Source organism: Crinia signifera, chromosome 4 (genome assembly GCF_055691185.1).
Source record: "Crinia signifera chromosome 4, ASM5569118v1, whole genome shotgun sequence".
In the NCBI taxonomy this organism is placed as follows: domain Eukaryota; kingdom Metazoa; phylum Chordata; class Amphibia; order Anura; family Myobatrachidae; genus Crinia; species Crinia signifera.
The window spans coordinates 234,907,578-234,932,594 of NC_139220.1; the positions used below are offsets into that span (position 1 = coordinate 234,907,578).

The 25,017-nt window shown below is 41.4% G+C and overlaps 1 protein-coding gene across 3 annotated transcripts in view; it reads left to right on the top strand.

The window, feature by feature from the left end:
- ADAMTSL3 (ADAMTS like 3) overlaps positions 1–25,017 on the top strand; it is a 449,068-nt gene that overhangs the window by 90,254 nt on the left and 333,797 nt on the right. For all 3 annotated transcript variants that reach the window (XM_083184018.1, XM_083184017.1, XM_083184019.1), the window contains exon 3: positions 21,243–21,362. In XM_083184018.1, coding sequence (XP_083040144.1) covers positions 21,243–21,362 — 120 coding nt within the window. The remainder of the gene's footprint in view (positions 1–21,242; positions 21,363–25,017) is intronic.

Genomic DNA, 25,017 nt, shown 5'->3' on the forward strand with positions numbered 1-25,017 from the left:
TGATGTCAATGTTCAAATATTCTCTGTAAAGCGCTGCGGAATCTGTGTGCGCTATATAAGAAACTGCTAATAAATAAATTAATAAAATATTAGGCTTAGGGTCAGTTTCAGGTCAAGATATAAATGTCATCATTGTGGCTGTCGACATTTATATTACAGTATCAACATATTTAAAATGTCATTAATATGTCAGTGTAGAGTTTATGGATGACAACATGTTATCTGTCAACAGATTGAACATTCCAACATTCTGAACGTTGACATATTATACTACACTGTAGAAAATGCCTTTCCCCGATGCTAGCCAATTTCACCAACTATCAAATACTAAACTGCTTCTCCCAGTAAATTCTGAAGTATTGACAATAGAAATAAGCAAATAAAGCACCAAGACAGCGCTACCAATATGAATTTTACATATAATATTACTAATTTGACAAAGACAGTAGTGACATCTAATATTGTAATGTATACTGCTCGTACCGAGGTTCAAGACTGTGGGTTTTCCTTTATTAACCCCTTCCCGACATTTGACGTATATATACGTCATGGTCGGGAAGTACTTCCCGACACATGACGTATATATACGTCATGGCTGAAAACTGTCACTGCGTCTAGAGACGCAGTGACAGAGGGACAATGTCTGCTGTCCCTGACAGCAGACATGTCCCTGCGTGCCCGGGGGGGGCTGCGATGCCGCCCCCCCGTCGCCGATCACTGTGATTGGCTGTTCAGTGTGAACAGCCAATTACAGCGTTTTCTGTGTCACCGGCGAATAACGTTCGCCGGTGACACGGGATCGGAGGTGATTGGTGCTGTAAAGTACAGCACCAATCACCGTGGGGTGTAAGGGTGACACTGGTGTCACCCCACCTCACCCCGCCCGCCCCCAAAGGCCGTGATTGGTTCGTCGGACCGACGGACCAATCACAGCCATGGAGGGGGGTTTAAACTAACGGTGACTGCACTGCAGACGCCATTCCGGTCTGGAATTGCGTGCAGTGTGGTCACCGTGCCTGGCTGCCGCAGTATACTGACCTGATCCGTGCAAACCGTGCAAAATACTTACCTGATCACTGCCTGGATCTTGCTACTTGTGTTGTGCTGTGTTGTGCTGTGTTGTGCTGCTGCAGTTAGCTAGAGAGAGAGAGATAGAGAGAGATAGAGAGAGATAGAGAGAGATAGAGAGAGATAGAGAGGCCTAGTGACAGAGAGTGCTATATTTTGCTGCAGTGTAATAGAGTTATAGATAGAGAGAGAGATAGAGAGAGAGAGATAGAGAGATAGTGACAGATTGTGATATATATTTTTTATATAACTGACTGCTGCCCCCCCTTTTGTGCTGATCACTATATCTGAGGTGATCAGCAACTTTTTTGGGGGTGCAGGGGTTTGCTGCAGTGTCATAGAGTGATAGATAGTGAGAGATAGAGAGAGAGAGAGAGAGAGTGATAGAGAGTGCTAAATTTTGTGTCTGCTGCCCCCGCCTTTTGTGCTGATCACTATATCTGAGGTGATCAGCAACTTTTTTGGGGGTGCAGGGGTTTGTAAATTCCTGTCAGTGCTGCAGTGTCATAGAGTGATAGATAGTGAGAGATAGAGAGAGAGAGTGATAGAGAGTGCTAAATTTTGTGTCTGCTGCCCCCGCCTTTTGTGCTGATCACTATATCTGAGGTGATCAGCAACTTTTTTGGGGGTGCAGGGGTTTGTTTTTTAAATTCCTGTCAGTGCTGCAGTGTCATAGAGTGATAGATAGTGAGAGATAGAGAGAGAGAGTGACAGAGAGTGATAGAGTGCTATATTTTGTGTCTGCAGGAAATATATACCTGCCAGTTGCACCAAAGGTTGTGCACCTGCTGCCCCTCACCTTTTTTTTTTTTTTTGAGGGTGCTGTGGGTATTTTTACACACACTGTGATTTTGTGGGTGTCCTGTGGCCACTGTGCGCTGATCAGTGACGTACATCACTGATCAGCTTTTTCGGCACAGGGTTGATTTTTTTTTTTTTTTAATAAATTCCTGTTGCCTTTGAGCGCTGTTCAGTGACGGTCGTTACTGACTAACATCTGTGCTCAATTTTTGGTGCAGGACCTTTTTTTTTTTTTTTTTTTTTAATAAATTCCTGTTGCCTTTGAGCGCTGTTCAGTGACGGTCGTTACTGACTAACATCTGTGCTCAATTTTTGGTGCAGGACCTTTTTTTTTTTTTTTTTTTTTTTCTGCACTACATACACACTACCTGGTTGAAATAAAGTTTGTACCCCCCCTACACTATACACGTGTTGAAACATTTCACAACCACAAACACAAAAATAAAAATGGCATCCCAAAGGTCATCCCAAATGTCATCCCAGTCATCCAGAAGAATGTACTCAGCGGAGGAGGCATATGCCATGCTTGCCTCTGACAGTGACACAGACAGTGATGCAAGCGGGGAATTTGAAGGATTTGTGTTAACCTCATCTTCCTCCTCTAGTGATGAGGGACCCCCTCAAAGACGCCCCCGTAGAGCAGCTGAGACCCCCCCCCCAATGATTGATCCCGTATGGATCCCACCACCAGCCAATTTTGAGCCCCAGGTTCCTGAGTTTTTGGCCATCCCAGGAATCCAATTTGATTCCACAGGTCTCAGAGAAATTGACTTCTTCAAATTATTTTTCTCTGATGATTTTATAAATTTAATGGTGGACCAAACTAATTTATATGCCCAGCAGTTTATTGCTCAAAACCCCACGTCATCATTTGCTAGGTGGACCCCTGTAGATGCAGTAGAGATGATGGCGTTTTGGGGTCTGGTGTTTCATATGGGCATAGTAAAAAAGCCAGAAATTAGGCAATATTGGAGTACAGATGTTCTGTACAGCACCCCATTTTACCGTATGGCCATGACCCGGACTCGTTTTGAGATGATCCTTAAATTTCTGCATTACAGCGATAATGCACAGTGCCCACCCAGAGATGATCCCACCTTTGACCGGCTATTCAAAGTCAGGCCGGTCATTGATCATTTCAGCGCCAAATTTGAGGAGATGTACATCCCCCAACAATTCATTTGTGTGGACGAGTCCCTTTTACATTTTAAAGGAAGGGTTAAATTCCGCCAGTACCTTCCCAATAAGAGGGCAAGGTATGGCATAAAATTGTATAAACTGTGTGAAAGCACCTCAGGGTACACCCACAGGTTTAGGGTATATGAAGGGAAGGATTCAAGTATTGAACCGCCAGAATGCCCCCCCTCCCTCGTAGGTGTTAGTGGAAAAATTGTCTGGGATTTAGTGCACCCCTTCCTGGATAAAGGTTATCACCTCTATGTGGATAACTTTTACACTAGCATCCCCCTGTTTAAGGCCCTTGGTTCAAGAGGTACAGCAGCTTGCGGTACTGTGCGCAAGAACCAAAGAGGCCTCCCAAAAACGCACATTGCCCAAGTAATGAGAAGGGGTGAAAGCAGGGGAATATGCACTGAAAATATGTTGTTGGTCAAATATAAGGACAAGAGGGATGTCCTTATACTGACAACAATTCACGGAGACAGTACCACCTCCGTCCCTGTACGAGGTACCAGTACCCACACCTCAAAACCTAATTGTATCCTGGATTACAATAGGTACATGGGCGGAGTGGATCTTTCAGATCAGGTACTGAAGCCGTACAGTGCCCTGCGGAAAACAAAAATCTGGTACAAGAAGCTGGCCGTGTATATCATCCAGATGGCACTGTATAACGCTTACGTGCTATTCCGTTCTACCGGCCAGAGGGGGACATTTATGCACTTTCAAGAGGAAGTCATAAAGGGCCTGATATTTGGGAACCAGCAGGCAGAGGGCCCCAGTACTTCTAGTACTGGCCCCCGTATTGTACCAGGGCAGCATTTTCCCAACGAAATCCCCTCCACTGCAAAAAAGGGCAGGACACAAAAAAGGTGCAAAGTTTGTTATAAAAGGGGAATAAGAAAGGAAACTATTTTCCACTGTGAAACTTGCCCTGACAAACCCGGCCTTTGCATAAAGGAGTGTTTTAAAATATACCACACATCTATGGATTATTAGGTCCATCAATTCACCGTGCATCGGGGGTCTTGCTAATGCCACATAGCACCCACCATTCATTCCACCTGAATCTGAGCCGCAAAATCCAAAAATCACTCCTTCCCTTCTGAGTCCTGCCATGCACCCAACTGGTATTTTTTGGTCACATATGAGGCATTGCCATACTCGGGAGAAATTGGGGCATATATTTTGGGGTGCTTTTTCTCCTTCAAACCTTGTGAAAATGAAAAATTTTGAGCCAGAACTGCATTTTTGTGTAAAAAAATGTAATTTTGCCCAGTTGTATCAAAATTGGTGAAACCCCTGGGGGTTTGAAATGTACATTATACCCCTAGATGAATTCCCTGAGGGGTGTAGTTTGCAAAATGGGGTCACTTGTGGGGGGTTCCACTGTATTGGTGCTTGGGGGGTCTTGCTAATGCGACATAGCACCCACCATCATTCCACCAGAATTTGTGCTGCAAAATCCAAATATCACTCCTTCCCTTCTGAGTCCTGCCACTTTTTGGTCACACATGAGGCATTGCCGTACTCGGGAGAAATTGGGGCACAGATTTTGGGGTGCTTTGTCTCCTTCATTCCTTGTGAAAATGAAAAATTTTGAGCCAGAACTGCATTTTTGTGTAAAAAAATGTAATTTTTCATTTTCACTGCCCACTTGTATCAAAATTGGTGAAACCCCTGGGGGTTTGAAATGTACACTATACCCCTAGATGAATTCCCTGAGGGGTGTAGTTTGCAAAATGAGGTGACTTGTGGGGGGGTTCCACTGTATTGGTGCAACATAGCACCCACCATTCATTCCACCAGAATCTGTGCTGCAAAATCCAAAAATCACTCCTTCCCTTCTGAGTCCTGCCATGCACCCAACTGGTATTTTTTGGTCACATGTGAGGCATTGCCGTACTCGGGAGAAATTGGGGCACAGATTTTGGGGTGCTTTTTCTCCTTCATACCTTCTGAAAATGAAAAATTTTGAGCCAGAACTGCATTTTTGTGTAAAAAATGTAATTTTTCATGTTCACTGCCCACTTGTATCAAAATTGGTGAAACCCCTGGGGGTTTGAAATGTACACTATACCCCTAGATGAATTCCCTGAGGGGTGTAGTTTGCAAAATGGGGTGACTTGTGGGGGGGTTCCACTGTATTGGTGCTTGGGGGGTCTTGCTAATGCGACATAGCACCCACCAAAATTCCACCAGAATCTGAGCTGCAAAATCCAAAAATCACTCCTTCCCTTCTGAGTCCTGCCATGCACCCAACTGGTATTTTTTGGTCACATGTGAGGCATTGCCGTACTCGGGAGAAATTGGGGCACAGATTTTGGGGTGCTTTTTCTCCTTCATTCCTTGTGAAAATGAAAAATTTTGAGCCAGAACTGCATTTTTGTGTAAAAAAATGTAATTTTTCATTTTCACTGCCCACTTGTATCAAAATTGGTGAAACCCCTGGGGGTTTGAAATGTACACTATACCCCTAGATGAATTCCCTGGGGGGTGTAGTTTGCAAAATGAGGTGACTTGTGGGGGGGTTCCACTGTATTGGTGCAACATAGCACCCACCATTCATTCCACCAGAATCTGTGCTGCAAAATCCAAAAATCACTCCTTCCCTTCTGAGTCCTGCCATGCACCCAACTGGTATTTTTTGGTCACATGTGAGGCATTGCCGTACTCGGGAGAAATTGGGGCACAGATTTTGGGGTGCTTTTTCTCCTTCATACCTTCTGAAAATGAAAAATTTTGAGCCAGAACTGCATTTTTGTGTAAAAAATGTAATTTTTCATGTTCACTGCCCACTTGTATCAAAATTGGTGAAACCCCTGGGGGTTTGAAATGTACACTATACCCCTAGATGAATTCCCTGAGGGGTGTAGTTTGCAAAATGGGGTGACTTGTGGGGGGGTTCCACTGTATTGGTGCTTGGGGGGTCTTGCTAATGCGACATAGCACCCACCAAAATTCCACCAGAATCTGAGCTGCAAAATCCAAAAATCACTCCTTCCCTTCTGAGTCCTGCCATGCACCCAACTGGTATTTTTTGGTCACATGTGAGGCATTGCCGTACTCGGGAGAAATTGGGGCACAGATTTTGGGGTGCTTTTTCTCCTTCATTCCTTGTGAAAATGAAAAATTTTGAGCCAGAACTGCATTTTTGTGTAAAAAATGTAATTTTTCATGTTCACTGCCCACTTGTATCAAAATTGGTGAAACCCCTGGGGGTTTGAAATGTACACTATACCCCTAGATGAATTCCCTGAGGGGTGTAGTTTGCAAAATGGGGTGACTTGTGGGGGGGTTCCACTGTATTGGTGCTTGGGGGGTCTTGCTAATGCGACATAGCACCCACCAAAATTCCACCAGAATCTGAGCTGCAAAATCCAAAAATCACTCCTTCCCTTCTGAGTCCTGCCATGCACCCAACTGGTATTTTTTGGTCACATGTGAGGCATTGCCGTACTCGGGAGAAATTGGGGCACAGATTTTGGGGTGCTTTTTCTCCTTCATTCCTTGTGAAAATGAAAAATTTTGAGCCAGAACTGCATTTTTGTGTAAAAAATGTAATTTTTCATGTTCACTGCCCACTTGTATCAAAATTGGTGAAACCCCTGGGGGTTTGAAATGTACACTATACCCCTAGATGAATTCCCTGAGGGGTGTAGTTTGCAAAATGGGGTGACTTGTGGGGGGGTTCCACTGTATTGGTGCTTGGGGGGTCTTGCTAATGCGACATAGCACCCACCAAAATTCCACCAGAATCTGAGCTGCAAAATCCAAAAATCACTCCTTCCCTTCTGAGTCCTGCCATGCACCCAACTGGTATTTTTTGGTCACATGTGAGGCATTGCCGTACTCGGGAGAAATTGGGGCACAGATTTTGGGGTGCTTTGTCTCCTTCATACCTTCTGAAAATGACAAATTTGGAGCCAGAACTGCATTTTTGTGTAAAAAATGTAATTTTTCATGTTCACTGCCCACTTGTATCAAAATTGGTGAAACCCCTGGGGGTTTGAAATGTACACTATACCCCTAGATGAATTCCCTGAGGGGTGTAGTTTTCAAAATGGGGTGACTTGTGGGGGGGTTCCACTGTATTGGTGCTTGGGGGGTCTTGCTAATGCGCCATAGCACCCACCAAAATTCCACCAGAATCTGAGCTGCAAAATCCAAAAATCACTCCTTCCCTTCTGAGTCCTGCCATGCACCCAACTGGTATTTTTTGGTCACATGTGAGGCATTGCCGTACTCGGGAGAAATTGGGGCACAGATTTTGGGGTGCTTTTTCTCCTTCATACCTTCTGAAAATGAAAAATTTGTGAGCCAGAACTGCATTTTTGTGTAAAAAAATGTAATTTTTCATTTTCACTGCCCACTTGTATCAAAATTGGTGAAACCCCTGGGGGTTTGAAATGTACACTATACCCCTAGATGAATTCCCTGAGGGGTGTACTTTGCAAAATGGGGTGACTTGTGGGGGGGTTCCACTGTATTGGTGCAACATAGCACCCACCATTCATTCCACCAGAATCTGTGCTGCAAAATCCAAAAATCACTCCTTCCCTTCTGAGTCCTGCCATGCACCCAACTGGTATTTTTTGGTCACATGTGAGGCATTGCCGTACTCGGGAGAAATTGGGGCACAGATTTTGGGGTGCTTTTTCTCCTTCATACCTTCTGAAAATGAAAAATTTTGAGCCAGAACTGCATTTTTGTGTAAAAAAATGTAATTTTTCATTTTCACTGCCCACTTGTATCAAAATTGGTGAAACCCCTGGGGGTTTGAAATGTACACTATACCCCTAGATGAATTCCCTGAGGGGTGTAGTTTTCAAAATGGGGTGACTTGTGGGGGGGTTCCACTGTATTGGTGCTTGGGGGGTCTTGCTAATGCGACATAGCACCCACCAAAATTCCACCAGAATCTGAGCTGCAAAATCCAAAAATCACTCCTTCCCTTCTGAGTCCTGCCATGCACCCAACTGGTATTTTTTGGTCACATGTGAGGCATTGCCGTACTCGGGAGAAATTGGGGCACAGATTTTGGGTTGCTTTGTCTCCTTCATACCTTCTGAAAATGACAAATTTGGAGCCAGAACTGCATTTTTGTGTAAAAAAAATAATTTTTCATTTTCACTGCCCAGTTGTACCACAATTGGTGAAACCCCTGGGGGTTTGAAATGTACACTATACCCCTAGATGAATTCCCTGAGGGGTGTAGTTTGCAAAATGGGGTCACTTGTGGGGGGGTTCCTAACTTTTAGCATCTTATGGTGCCTAGAAACCTACATGGTGCCTAAAAAATAATCTCATAAAAAGGAGGCTCCAAAATCAAGTAGGTGCTCCTTCTATTATGAAGCCTGTGGTTTGGTCACCGTGCACACTAGGGCCACATATAGGATATTTATGAAAACCAAAGAATTGGGGGAATCAATTTTTAGTCACATTTCTCTAGTAAAATGTACTGTGTTCCTTAGAAAAATGTATTAAAATTGCAAATCTGCAAAAAAAAAGAAATTTTGAAATTTCACCTACACTTTGTTTTAATTCCTGTGAAACACCTAAAGGGTTAACAAACTTCCAAAATGCTGTTTTGAATACTGTGAGGGGTGCAGTTTTTTGAAATGGCATCATTTATGGGGGTGTCTCACATACAAGTCCCTCAAAGTCACATCAGAACTGAACTGGTCCCTAAAAAAATCAGTGTTTGAAATTTTCTTGAAAATTTGAGAATTTGCTATTCATATTGTAAGCCTCCTAGTGTCCCAAAAAATTAAAAGGAAGTTGAAATAATGATGTCAACATAAAGTAGACATATGGTCTATGTTAGTTATTCACTATTTTGAGTGGTAAGATTATTTGTCTCACAAGCAGAAAATTTAACATTTTGCAAATCGCTAAATTTTCCATTTTTTCACGATATTTTGGTATTTTTCACAAAAAAACACAGACTGTATTGACGAAAATTTACCACTAACTTGAAGTACAATGTGTCACGAGAAAACAATCTCAAAATCACTGGGATAAGTAAAAGCAAAAAAAAGTTATCCCCACTTAAGTGAGACATGTCAGATTTGAAAAAAATGGCTCTGTCAGGAACGCAAAAACTAGCTCTGTCAGGAAGGGGTTAATCCACTCTCTGATGTCACATCAAGGTAATACATACATACCTTAGTTTCTTTATAGTTTACTAAGCTCGACAACTGTAAAAATGTGATTCAAATTCCATTTTATTTTTGTCTTCATAGTTAATAATTAGTTCCTAGAAGTATGCCTATTTCTAAAAAATAAAATAAACCTACGTACTGGCACAACCCTTACAGTTGTATAATATAGATTTATAAAATTGTCTATTTTAACACCAATTTACTGTATAGAAAAGATTTGATGGACTCCAACTAGTATCTTTCCATATGGTTAAGCCCCATACACATTGCACAATATCAGCGTCGGAAGGGATCCTGCTACACTTACTGGCATCAGCAAGTGTATACACACTTGCCGATGCCGGTGGGGATGGAGCGACGGTGAGGGGAAGAAACAGGGGCCATGCGGCAGCTGCTGCATAGCCCTTGCTAATGGGGTCCTCACTTGTCTGCACATGTACAGATGAGGAAGGGGGTCTTTAATGGTGCGTGGGAATGCGCATAGTTAACGTTATTGAGTGTACACTCAGAAGGGCCTTTCTGTGTGATATCGTTTACCATCCCAAAGCGAGCGATGCGAGGGGATGTGGTGCACTTCAAACTGTGTCGACATTCGGGTAAAAAGCCCCATGTCGACCTTGCCCATGTTGACCTATTGCTTGTGTCGACCTAATGTCCTGTCGACCTAGACACATGTCGACCTTGACCCATGTCAACCTAGACCCATGTCAACCTTGCTGCCTGTCGACTTAGTGGTGTTGACCCAATGCTTGTCAACGTAGTTGTTGTAGACCTAACAACCCTCACCCAATTCATGTATGCCCAATGTAATTGGTTTAAATTGATATGAAACAAAGTGTTTGGATAGAGGCGGATAGATGAACACTACTCAGCATACGTGGGATTAATCGCACTGCAATATGAATGACTTGCATTTAACTCTACATTGGCCCCTTTGTGCTTGCCTTGTTATTTATGCATTTATTTTTTTCATGTGTGTATGTGCCTTTTCAGTACATAGTTTTCACTCCAGGTATTTGGTAAATTAACTTAAATGGGAAAATGTAATAGGGTGTGTGAATCAGAAAATTATAGATTTTGGGGGAGTTTTCCCAATTTTTTTTAAAGCCGCAATCATTTACACTAAAAAAAAAAACAGATTGGTTTTGCCATGTAAATAAGAAAATCTAAAGAAATGGGAAAACACTCCCCAAGTCTCTCACATTCTGATTCTCACACCCTATTACATTTGGCCTCAAATCTTTTTCTTTTATGTAATAATAAAATCTTATTAAATTTTGGCACTTTGGGCCTTATTTTGGTTCATTCTTTCTGACAAAATCCTTCTTAGATGGGCAAAACCATGTGCACTGCAGGTGGGGCAGATGTAAAATGTGCAGAGAGAATTAGATTTGGGTTGGGTTTTACTTCAAAGTGAGATCTATATTGCAGTGTAAAAATAAAGCAGTCAGTATTTTCCCTGCACAGAAACAAAATTACTCACCCAAATCTAATTCTCTCTGCACATGTTACATCTGCCCCCCCTGCAGTGCACTTGGTTTTGTCCATCTAAGAAGGATTTTGTCAGAAAGAATGAACCAAAATAAGGCCCTTTGTCTGTTGCCCTTATGTTCTCTCTTGATTTTGTACATGCTGATAAGGCATTATTATGTTTTATTATGTATTTTAAAACTGTTTCACACAAATAGGAACTTCCTGCCAATTCACTATTTTGATTTCCTTAGTGCTGTCCACTAACTACTTCCTATTTCCTTCCACTTTGCTGCTTTTAGTTTTTTATTGCAACCTTGTATGCAAGTGTAAATACCGTACATCCCTAAGAAAACAGACAAGCATTGCTTTCTCTCTCTTTTTTCATTAAATTGGTACACGCTAATGGGTAAAGGTGTGTTATGAGTTTGGTGCATAAAGACTCCATCATACTGTACATATTTTTTTGTAAAGTGGAGAACTTTGCAGGGTGCATTGAATGCCAGATTCAGTTGTGTACAGATTTGTCTGAAAATTGTATAATCAGAAACATTATTATTATTTATTATTATTTACAGTTTCTTATATAGTGCATCCATATTCCGCAGCGCTGTACAGAGTATAAATGAACATTCACATCAGTCCCTGCCCCAGTGGAGCTTACAAGCTATATTCCCTACCACATGCACACGGACACACACATACCTTCTAGGGTTCATTTTGTTGGAAGCCAATTGACTTACCAGTATATTTTTGGATTGTGGGAGGAAACCGGTGTACCCGGAGTAAACTCACGCAAACACGGGGAGAATATACAAACTCCGCACAATTAGGTCCATGGTGAGAAACATGAAGATGTCTCCCTTTTCATAGCCTGGGCTCTACTATATGCAACTGTTAATATAGGGGCCCGATTTAACTCACCAGCTGTAAACGATGTGGGAGGGGGTTGAGAGCAGGAGGACCGTCAATTTTTTTTTTTTTGTTGCAACCTATGTACTACCCCCTCTCAGTTTGTGACTAGGGAAGAGAGAAAATGGAGATACGCTAGGATACATCTATAACTCCATGGCTCTGGGTAGGAGAATGCTTTTTCTCCTTCATACCTTCTGAAAATGAAAAATTTTGAGCCAGAACTGCATTTTTGTGTAAAAAATGTAATTTTTCATGTTCACTGCCCACTTGTATCAAAATTGGTGAAACCCCTGGGGGTTTGAAATGTACACTATACCCCTAGATGAATTCCCTGAGGGGTGTAGTTTGCAAAATGGGGTGACTTGTGGGGGGGTTCCACTGTATTGGTGCTTGGGGGGTCTTGCTAATGCGACATAGCACCCACCAAAATTCCACCAGAATCTGAGCTGCAAAATCCAAAAATCACTCCTTCCCTTCTGAGTCCTGCCATGCACCCAACTGGTATTTTTTGGTCACATGTGAGGCATTGCCGTACTCGGGAGAAATTGGGGCACAGATTTTGGGGTGCTTTTTCTCCTTCATTCCTTGTGAAAATGAAAAATTTTGAGCCAGAACTGCATTTTTGTGTAAAAAAATGTAATTTTTCATTTTCACTGCCCACTTGTATCAAAATTGGTGAAACCCCTGGGGGTTTGAAATGTACACTATACCCCTAGATGAATTCCCTGAGGGGTGTAGTTTGCAAAATGAGGTGACTTGTGGGGGGGTTCCACTGTATTGGTGCAACATAGCACCCACCATTCATTCCACCAGAATCTGTGCTGCAAAATCCAAAAATCACTCCTTCCCTTCTGAGTCCTGCCATGCACCCAACTGGTATTTTTTGGTCACATGTGAGGCATTGCCGTACTCGGGAGAAATTGGGGCACAGATTTTGGGGTGCTTTTTCTCCTTCATACCTTCTGAAAATGAAAAATTTTGAGCCAGAACTGCATTTTTGTGTAAAAAATGTAATTTTTCATGTTCACTGCCCACTTGTATCAAAATTGGTGAAACCCCTGGGGGTTTGAAATGTACACTATACCCCTAGATGAATTCCCTGAGGGGTGTAGTTTGCAAAATGGTGTGACTTGTGGGGGGGTTCCACTGTATTGGTGCTTGGGGGGTCTTGCTAATGCGACATAGCACCCACCAAAATTCCACCAGAATCTGAGCTGCAAAATCCAAAAATCACTCCTTCCCTTCTGAGTCCTGCCATGCACCCAACTGGTATTTTTTGGTCACATGTGAGGCATTGCCGTACTCGGGAGAAATTGGGGCACAGATTTTGGGGTGCTTTTTCTCCTTCATTCCTTGTGAAAATGAAAAATTTTGAGCCAGAACTGCATTTTTGTGTAAAAAATGTAATTTTTCATGTTCACTGCCCACTTGTATCAAAATTGGTGAAACCCCTGGGGGTTTGAAATGTACACTATACCCCTAGATGAATTCCCTGAGGGGTGTAGTTTGCAAAATGGGGTGACTTGTGGGGGGGTTCCACTGTATTGGTGCTTGGGGGGTCTTGCTAATGCGACATAGCACCCACCAAAATTCCACCAGAATCTGAGCTGCAAAATCCAAAAATCACTCCTTCCCTTCTGAGTCCTGCCATGCACCCAACTGGTATTTTTTGGTCACATGTGAGGCATTGCCGTACTCGGGAGAAATTGGGGCACAGATTTTGGGGTGCTTTTTCTCCTTCATTCCTTGTGAAAATGAAAAATTTTGAGCCAGAACTGCATTTTTGTGTAAAAAATGTAATTTTTCATGTTCACTGCCCACTTGTATCAAAATTGGTGAAACCCCTGGGGGTTTGAAATGTACACTATACCCCTAGATGAATTCCCTGAGGGGTGTAGTTTGCAAAATGGGGTGACTTGTGGGGGGGTTCCACTGTATTGGTGCTTGGGGGGTCTTGCTAATGCGACATAGCACCCACCAAAATTCCACCAGAATCTGAGCTGCAAAATCCAAAAATCACTCCTTCCCTTCTGAGTCCTGCCATGCACCCAACTGGTATTTTTTGGTCACATGTGAGGCATTGCCGTACTCGGGAGAAATTGGGGCACAGATTTTGGGGTGCTTTGTCTCCTTCATACCTTCTGAAAATGACAAATTTGGAGCCAGAACTGCATTTTTGTGTAAAAAATGTAATTTTTCATGTTCACTGCCCACTTGTATCAAAATTGGTGAAACCCCTGGGGGTTTGAAATGTACACTATACCCCTAGATGAATTCCCTGAGGGGTGTAGTTTTCAAAATGGGGTGACTTGTGGGGGGGTTCCACTGTATTGGTGCTTGGGGGGTCTTGCTAATGCGCCATAGCACCCACCAAAATTCCACCAGAATCTGAGCTGCAAAATCCAAAAATCACTCCTTCCCTTCTGAGTCCTGCCATGCACCCAACTGGTATTTTTTGGTCACATGTGAGGCATTGCCGTACTCGGGAGAAATTGGGGCACAGATTTTGGGGTGCTTTTTCTCCTTCATACCTTCTGAAAATGAAAAATTTGTGAGCCAGAACTGCATTTTTGTGTAAAAAAATGTAATTTTTCATTTTCACTGCCCACTTGTATCAAAATTGGTGAAACCCCTGGGGGTTTGAAATGTACACTATACCCCTAGATGAATTCCCTGAGGGGTGTACTTTGCAAAATGGGGTGACTTGTGGGGGGGTTCCACTGTATTGGTGCAACATAGCACCCACCATTCATTCCACCAGAATCTGTGCTGCAAAATCCAAAAATCACTCCTTCCCTTCTGAGTCCTGCCATGCACCCAACTGGTATTTTTTGGTCACATGTGAGGCATTGCCGTACTCGGGAGAAATTGGGGCACAGATTTTGGGGTGCTTTTTCTCCTTCATACCTTCTGAAAATGAAAAATTTTGAGCCAGAACTGCATTTTTGTGTAAAAAAATGTAATTTTTCATTTTCACTGCCCACTTGTATCAAAATTGGTGAAACCCCTGGGGGTTTGAAATGTACACTATACCCCTAGATGAATTCCCTGAGGGGTGTAGTTTTCAAAATGGGGTGACTTGTGGGGGGGTTCCACTGTATTGGTGCTTGGGGGGTCTTGCTAATGCGACATAGCACCCACCAAAATTCCACCAGAATCTGAGCTGCAAAATCCAAAAATCACTCCTTCCCTTCTGAGTCCTGCCATGCACCCAACTGGTATTTTTTGGTCACATGTGAGGCATTGCCGTACTCGGGAGAAATTGGGGCACAGATTTTGGGTTGCTTTGTCTCCTTCATACCTTCTGAAAATGACAAATTTGGAGCCAGAACTGCATTTTTGTGTAAAAAAAATAATTTTTCATTTTCACTGCCCAGTTGTACCACAATTGGTGAAACCCCTGGGGGTTTGAAATGTACACTATACCCCTAGATGAATTCCCTGAGGGGTGTAGTTTGCAAAATGGGGTCACTTGTGGGGGGGTTCCTAACTTTTAGCATCTTATGGTGCCTAGAAACCTACATGGTGCCTAAAAAATAATCTCATAAAAAGGAGGCTCCAAAATCAAGTAGGTGCTCCTTCTATTATGAAGCCTGTGGTTTGGTCACCGTGCACACTAGGGCCACATATAGGATATTTATGAAAACCAAAGAATTGGGGGAATCAATTTTTAGTCACATTTCTCTAGTAAAATGTACTGTGTTCCTTAGAAAAATGTATTAAAATTGCAAATCTGCAAAAAAAAAGAAATTTTGAAATTTCACCTACACTTTGTTTTAATTCCTGTGAAACACCTAAAGGGTTAACAAACTTCCAAAATGCTGTTTTGAATACTGTGAGGGGTGCAGTTTTTTGAAATGGCATCATTTATGGGGGTGTCTCACATACAAGTCCCTCAAAGTCACATCAGAACTGAACTGGTCCCTAAAAAAATCAGTGTTTGAAATTTTCTTGAAAATTTGAGAATTTGCTATTCATATTGTAAGCCTCCTAGTGTCCCAAAAAATTAAAAGGAAGTTGAAATAATGATGTCAACATAAAGTAGACATATGGTCTATGTTAGTTATTCACTATTTTGAGTGGTAAGATTATTTGTCTCACAAGCAGAAAATTTAACATTTTGCAAATCGCTAAATTTTCCATTTTTTCACGATATTTTGGTATTTTTCACAAAAAAACACAGACTGTATTGACGAAAATTTACCACTAACTTGAAGTACAATGTGTCACGAGAAAACAATCTCAAAATCACTGGGATAAGTAAAAGCAAAAAAAAGTTATCCCCACTTAAGTGAGACATGTCAGATTTGAAAAAAATGGCTCTGTCAGGAACGCAAAAACTAGCTCTGTCAGGAAGGGGTTAATCCACTCTCTGATGTCACATCAAGGTAATACATACATACCTTAGTTTCTTTATAGTTTACTAAGCTCGACAACTGTAAAAATGTGATTCAAATTCCATTTTATTTTTGTCTTCATAGTTAATAATTAGTTCCTAGAAGTATGCCTATTTCTAAAAAATAAAATAAACCTACGTACTGGCACAACCCTTACAGTTGTATAATATAGATTTATAAAATTGTCTATTTTAACACCAATTTACTGTATAGAAAAGATTTGATGGACTCCAACTAGTATCTTTCCATATGGTTAAGCCCCATACACATTGCACAATATCAGCGTCGGAAGGGATCCTGCTACACTTACTGGCATCAGCAAGTGTATACACACTTGCCGATGCCGGTGGGGATGGAGCGACGGTGAGGGGAAGAAACAGGGGCCATGCGGCAGCTGCTGCATAGCCCTTGCTAATGGGGTCCTCACTTGTCTGCACATGTACAGATGAGGAAGGGGGTCTTTAATGGTGCGTGGGAATGCGCATAGTTAACGTTATTGAGTGTACACTCAGAAGGGCCTTTCTGTGTGATATCGTTTACCATCCCAAAGCGAGCGATGCGAGGGGATGTGGTGCACTTCAAACTGTGTCGACATTCGGGTAAAAAGCCCCATGTCGACCTTGCCCATGTTGACCTATTGCTTGTGTCGACCTAATGTCCTGTCGACCTAGACACATGTCGACCTTGACCCATGTCAACCTAGACCCATGTCAACCTTGCTGCCTGTCGACTTAGTGGTGTTGACCCAATGCTTGTCAACGTAGTTGTTGTAGACCTAACAACCCTCACCCAATTCATGTATGCCCAATGTAATTGGTTTAAATTGATATGAAACAAAGTGTTTGGATAGAGGCGGATAGATGAACACTACTCAGCATACGTGGGATTAATCGCACTGCAATATGAATGACTTGCATTTAACTCTACATTGGCCCCTTTGTGCTTGCCTTGTTATTTATGCATTTATTTTTTTCATGTGTGTATGTGCCTTTTCAGTACATAGTTTTCACTCCAGGTATTTGGTAAATTAACTTAAATGGGAAAATGTAATAGGGTGTGTGAATCAGAAAATTATAGATTTTGGGGGAGTTTTCCCAATTTTTTTTAAAGCCGCAATCATTTACACTAAAAAAAAAAACAGATTGGTTTTGCCATGTAAATAAGAAAATCTAAAGAAATGGGAAAACACTCCCCAAGTCTCTCACATTCTGATTCTCACACCCTATTACATTTGGCCTCAAATCTTTTTCTTTTATGTAATAATAAAATCTTATTAAATTTTGGCACTTTGGGCCTTATTTTGGTTCATTCTTTCTGACAAAATCCTTCTTAGATGGGCAAAACCATGTGCACTGCAGGTGGGGCAGATGTAAAATGTGCAGAGAGAATTAGATTTGGGTTGGGTTTTACTTCAAAGTGAGATCTATATTGCAGTGTAAAAATAAAGCAGTCAGTATTTTCCCTGCACAGAAACAAAATTACTCACCCAAATCTAATTCTCTCTGCACATGTTACATCTGCCCCCCCTGCAGTGCACTTGGTTTTGTCCATCTAAGAAGGATTTTGTCAGAAAGAATGAACCAAAATAAGGCCCTTTGTCTGTTGCCCTTATGTTCTCTCTTGATTTTGTACATGCTGATAAGGCATTATTATGTTTTATTATGTATTTTAAAACTGTTTCACACAAATAGGAACTTCCTGCCAATTCACTATTTTGATTTCCTTAGTGCTGTCCACTAACTACTTCCTATTTCCTTCCACTTTGCTGCTTTTAGTTTTTTATTGCAACCTTGTATGCAAGTGTAAATACCGTACATCCCTAAGAAAACAGACAAGCATTGCTTTCTCTCTCTTTTTTCATTAAATTGGTACACGCTAATGGGTAAAGGTGTGTTATGAGTTTGGTGCATAAAGACTCCATCATACTGTACATATTTTTTTGTAAAGTGGAGAACTTTGCAGGGTGCATTGAATGCCAGATTCAGTTGTGTACAGATTTGTCTGAAAATTGTATAATCAGAAACATTATTATTATTTATTATTATTTACAGTTTCTTATATAGTGCATCCATATTCCGCAGCGCTGTACAGAGTATAAATGAACATTCACATCAGTCCCTGCCCCAGTGGAGCTTACAAGCTATATTCCCTACCACATGCACACGGACACACACATACCTTCTAGGGTTCATTTTGTTGGAAGCCAATTGACTTACCAGTATATTTTTGGATTGTGGGAGGAAACCGGTGTACCCGGAGTAAACTCACGCAAACACGGGGAGAATATACAAACTCCGCACAATTAGGTCCATGGTGAGAAACATGAAGATGTCTCCCTTTTCATAGCCTGGGCTCTACTATATGCAACTGTTAATATAGGGGCCCGATTTAACTCACCAGCTGTAAACGATGTGGGAGGGGGTTGAGAGCAGGAGGACCGTCAATTTTTTTTTTTTTTGTTGCAACCTATGTACTACCCCCTCTCAGTTTGTGACTAGGGAAGAGAGAAAATGGAGATACGCTAGGATACATCTATAACTCCATGGCTCTGGGTAGGAGAATGGCATATTTTTAGGTTGTATTTCATCTTAATCCTAATTTTCCTGCCATTTTTTATCATTCCCAGGGTTAAATACTAAGGAAAAACTGGTTCAGCTAGCCACCCAAACTGCTTCATTTTAAGATTCACATATATGATTTATATTCACTTGGGAATTTAGTAAAACATTTAGCAAAAGGATTGGTTTTCATCCAAATCTTAAAACCTGGATTCACTGCTTCCATAACTCTATTTAGGGAACTGGCATGATACCTGTAAAGTAAAGCCAATTTGTAAATTATTATGTAAAACATGCAAAACAGATGGTACATTATTAAACAAGTGTCTGGCTTAAGTTAGCTAACAGAATCTTAGACAGTGGGCTCTAATGGGCTCCCTCTGATGTGAGATAGTATAGTGCCGAATATATATAGAGGTAGTTCTGCCACATAGATGCATACCGCTCTGCATTCGGAGAAATATACTTCTTTAGTTGCATGCACACAATACAAGGTAAATTGCAGCCCTGTGTATGTTATGTAGCTGCCTTTGCCTTTTATGATGTAAATGTGTCCTACCCCTAATGCACAGTAATGAGGGGTGACATTTAATGAGATGTGAAAATGTGATTTGTGCGATTTTTAGTCAAAAAACGACTGAAATCGCACGTTTTTCCAAATTTGCATATTTAATGAGATGTGGAAATATCTCACACTCTGAAGGTGATTTTTAGTAACGCCGGAACTCGCATCCAGATGTTTTCCCATTGAAAAGTATACAAATCGCATATTTAATGAGATGCGGATTCGGGAAAATGTGTCTAAAAATCACCATGCAGACCAGGTTCTGACAGGGGAATTGCCCAGAACCCTGCACAGATCATTGAGATCTGTGCATGGTCCTGTCTTAAAAAATGTGTAAAGGTTTTTTTTTTTTTAAATGCTGTGGGGTCCCCCCTCCTGAGCATAACCAGCCCCAGGCTCATTGAGCCGGATCTGGTTCCAAAAATACGGGGGACAAAAAGCGTAGTGGTCCGCCGTATTTCTGAAACCAGCCCCAGACTCTTAGACCGGTCCTGGTTCCAAAAATATGGGAAACCAAAAATCTGTAGGTCATCCGTATTTTGAAAACAGCATTGGGCTCCAACAGCCCGCGGTGTCATGCCACAGCCGGGGGACACTTTTTACATAAAGTCCCCCGGCCGAACCATGAGCACTGTGACCCCCCCCCCAATAAAGCCCCCCCAGGCTCCAGGCTTCACCCATCTAGGGCTGAAACCCGGGGCTGTCACCGGCATCCCTGGGCTTTGGATGCCAGGCCTGATAGGGTTAAAACACTCATTCATAACATTGCTTTATACAGGTGAACTACAAGTGCCAGCAGGCCTCCCCCACATGCTGGGAATTTTGGTTTGCCAAGTCCCAGCAGACAGCATTTATGCAAAATACATTAATATTTGCAATCACGGACTGAAATGGGTAACTGAAATCAAGGAGAATGTTTAAAGTATTTCTCAATAAATACTATATAACACCTAATTACAATAACATCATTACCGTTACACTATGAATAAATATAATTTTTCTTAATCGCATTTACTTACAGATGGAGCGCCTCCCAGCCAGCGCTGGGGATCGCCGACAGAGAGGCGCTCCATCTGACTGGGACGTGCGAGCGTCTCACAAGCACGCACATCCCGTTTTTTGTGGGACGGGGATAGGAATCCTGCCCGTCTCTGCTTCAGGGAGACGGGCAGGGTTAGGGGGGGGGGTGCAGGGCGGTGGTGGGGACCGGCGGACAGTGGCGTGTAGATGGCGGGGACCGACGGTGCGCTCAGTTGGAAGGGGATGCATGAGCATCTCGTTCGCGCGCATCCCCTTTCGGTGGATGGCGGGGGCTGGCAGTTGGCAGTCCAACTGCCAGACCCCCGCTGAATGAGAGGGGCTCCATCTTTATATAAAAAAAAACTACGCCTAAATAATTCCGTAGCTGGTACAAGAATTATGCGTTATATATGTACTTTACCATGTTTCACAAATACAATTATTTATCCTCACAGATTCATATTACATGCTAAACATAACTTTATAGATAAATCTATATACTGTATCACATAGTTTGCTATATTCTATAACAAATGAGCAGTGTCCTTATGACAATAGTGTAATGTCTTAATAGAGTAAAGCCCCATATAAACTAGGCAATAGGGTCCGTAGCCGATATAATCAACAATATTGGCCGCAGTAACGGGTCCCAATATTGTGCATACATACGGTAATCATTATCATTCACTGACCTCTTTGGGATCCACTGAACATAAGGGTCATTTGGCTTTATAGCCAAATTGACCTGCAATTTCAGAAGACATCAATCATCATTGATGAGTTAGCAAAAGTTATCGCTCAGAAGGGCCCAAGTTCCGACCAATATCTTTTATTATCTCATCTAGTATGTATGGGACTTTAGAAGGTTGAGCCAATGTTAGTAACCCATGAACTCTGGAACTCTTTATGGACATTGTGGGGTCCTTTAGATTGTATTCATGAGAAAAATTGAAGTATTTCCCTTTAAAATTTAATGTCACAGCACTTCTAAGAGATATTACATCGAACCAAGACTTTTTATGCTGAGTTTTATATGAATGTTGTTAGTTATTTGGGGGTATACTTATATTAAAGTTATTGATGTGCTTCTATTATTTACAAACAGGCTGCAGCTGAGCAGGAGCAAGGTGCTTACTTCCTTCCTGAGTTTGCCCTTTCTCCTCAAGGGAGTTTCCTTGAAGACACAACAGGGGAGCAGTTTCTAACATACCGCTATGATGATCAGGTGAGTAAATGCTTGTTTTGTTATACTAGTGTCCATACTGTATTAGAAATCCATAGCCTCTGTTTTATTGCATATCTTCATTGCATGGAATTTGGCCCAGGGTAATGCAGTCATAACAATTACACAGCTGGCCCCATGAATTCTAATAGAGCTATGATACAATGCAATTAAATTAATGCACTGTTTAACCATAAATATATTCTGTAATGTTGTAAGGTTATGAACCTTTTTAAATCCTTATTTTTCAAAGCTTCCTTCCAAGAAAGGCTATTCTACTTGAAAAATTCATAAATGTTTTCTCTATAGTGTACAATATTATTACTGAGCAATGGAGAAATTGGGTGAGTGTGTAAGACCATTTCATTTAGCATTTGGCTGTACTGTATGAGCATGTTTTTATGGTGAAATTTGGCCCCATGTTATTCAGACCTTTACCTTTCACGCCACAAAGCATAACAAATTGTCCATCCTTGAAGAATACAAATACAAAGAGATATGGACCACAAGTGTAGTTAAAGCAGCTGTATATGGGAGTGTGTAAAGCTCCCTATATTGAGAAAAAAGAAAAAGTATACAGCGCTGGGTTTGACTGAATAGAGGCTAACACAATTTAGCCAAAAATATACATTTATTAAGCATCAATAAAACATTTAAAATTGACAGCTTTAGAGAATTCTCTATTTCACCAATTGGGGGATGGGTAAGGGCAGTCTGGAAAGGTAGTGCTCCAGTGGGTGGACAAAAGAAGCAGTTCAAATGCACCTGTGATGGTAGGATATTTACCAAGTATGTAGTTCGGCAGTCTCTCTCCTGTATATTTTGGGGAGGAGGATGGATACAGTCCCGGAGAGTTATACATCAGATTATGGATCAAGATTAACTCAGAAAGACCACAGAAGATTTTCGGGTTTGGATGGTATCAAATAACCCAGATGTGTCTTGTATTAGGGAATGCTGAGATTGTTGAATCCTTATATATCATTTGGGCTGGTCCGGGTAAGTGGGTAGGGTGCAGATGAAAAGAATGCTGATGGCAGCTCCATCCTTGTCTTTAATGAGGACCTTTTTCAGAGATCTACACAGTTTGGGAAGCAGCTGTGTGTTTGGATGCAGCTACTTTAATAGCAAAAATAGGCAAATTTACCCTGTTGATATCTTGAGCAAAGAGGAATCTCCTGCATGTTGTGTAACCTGCTGATGCGTCCACAGATGCAGCATCAGATCATCAACATTATTATTGGCCATCTGAGCAAACCTCGGGTTACTTGGGATGGCTGGGCAGTTCATGCGGCTATGACCATACCACATATCTGCATCCAATTCATATATATATTTATATTTGCATTTGCATAGCAACCGGTCTTTCTTAGGTATCTAATGGTTTATAAAAGGTTGAAAAATATGACCAGGATATAAACATTGCAAAGTTTAAATAAATAAATAAAGGATTCAGTGTTGGCATAAGATGAAATTGAAATCCTTATTTGGCAGGAATATTAGAGAGATGTGATAAAATGATAGAGTCATGATAAACGCATGGCTTGTGCCATCGAGCAACTCATGAGAATTTCCTTGTTCAACCTACAGTAATTTGTAAAATGAATACTGGACAGGACAACAAACTTAGCCAGACTGAGGGGGTATTCAATCTGGGGTCCGTGACCCTGTTCCGTTCTCGGTCAGCTCGGCCGAGAATTTGCAGGCGGGATTCAATGTCGCGCCTGCAGCTGAAAACTCGTCACTTCACGGCCGTTCTCGGCAGAACGAGCCCGACAGCTTGTGAAGTCGGGATCATTCTGCTGAGCTCCCCTGTTCACTACTGTCGGGGAAGACAGCATTGAATAGGGCCTGGCGCCCATCTCCCCCGTCAGGAGATGGTCGACGGTGATTGAATACCCCCCTGAGTCTTTTTTCACATGTTTTATTATATTTTTCAAAAACTAAGAATTTGCAAGAATGGAATATATAGAAATGACAGAGAAATCCAATCAAAGTCAAGAATCTTTGAGTATGAGTTTGATGGATCCTGTCACATGACATTTACCAACATCAAAACTACAACCAGATGTTTATTGGTAGTAGAAAGCATAATAGTAACCTAAATTCATGTCATAGTAACTCAAAAAAGCTTACATATAACTTATTATCTATACAAGTGACAGGTAGCCATTTTGTGGGATGTATTTATAATCATGAGAATCCAGCTGCTGAGATCCTTTGGAAATCATAAAATCAGTGTATGGATGCTACTCTATTTAGTCAAGGTGTATTTTTGAATAAAATTATTACAATCAAATTCTAAGCAAACTGCACTATATATTATTTTATATTGTATATTGCACTTCTTGTGAAAACTCCTGGGAGGACCAGGGAAGCCGGGAATTCATGCCATGACTTATATTACACTCGCCAACAGTGAAAATGCTTCTGAAACAAAAATAGTTATTTCTAGTTTATTCGAGCATGGGAAATACGAATATGGCATTTAAAATGCTGAGTTAGCTCTATGTTCTGAGATATAACCATATTTCATTAAATGCTAGAGAATTTGAGGGATTTTCGAAAAATACTAGAATTTTTTTTTATTTAAATAAATTGTAGGTTGGCAATCCTTAGTACGGGTATCCTGAGTTATTGTCAGCCATATTTTTTTACTCAACATATATGTTACTCATATATGTCACTCAAAATTCATTTTCTCAATTCTCATCTGGACTTCTTTCCTCCGAATTGTGGTGCAATAAGTGATGAGCGTGGTGAGAGATTCCACCAAGATATTTCAACTATGGAACGAAGATATCAGGGTAAATGGGACATTTCCATGCTTGAAGACTACTGTTGGACGGTGACAAGAGATGCTCCAGGACATGAGTACAAACGACAAGCAAAACGAAGGCGCACTCATAAATAGGTCGTCATACGAAATAGCAAGGCTTGTTATCTTATTTTCTGCTAATTTACCTGTACATAGATTGAATTAAAACAATTGCTACTTCTGTTGTGTACAGATATCATATTAATATAATGGTTTTTACTACAGAGGTACATGTATCACAAGTAGTGTATCTAAAAAACTAGAGCTACTAAACAAAATCTAAGGTCATATTCGGTTTTCCTGGCCCAAATTTAGTAAAAAAATGACTATTTTTTGTAAAAGAAGCAAATAAAAAGTTGTTTTTTGTTGGCTAGTGTTATCACAAACGCTTTTAGCCCATAGATATTCCCTGGGCTCAGGGCTTAAAGTGGTAATGGAGAGGTGGTGGAACTTATTTGTCCTTCCAACAACCCCCTCCCAATTAGGCGAACCTGGGCCGGTGCCAGGGTTTATGGCACCCTCCTGCAAACTAAATGTATGCCTTACCTCCCATACTTTATAACAGGCCAGTCCCATACATTATAACGGGCCAGTGGTCATACAATTGTACCCCCAATTTAGATTGTTTCACACAGTAGCACAATCTCATTCACATACACCACATGTAGTGCCCCTTACTACGTTATGTCACTCAGTAGGGCCCCTTTTTCATGTTATGCTATATATTGTATACAAGCAACACAATAGCGTTGCTTATGCACAATGCCCACAGTAGTACTTCCCCTTACACATAATGCCCACAGCAATAATACCTTGTGACAGCTGGAATTTACATTCACT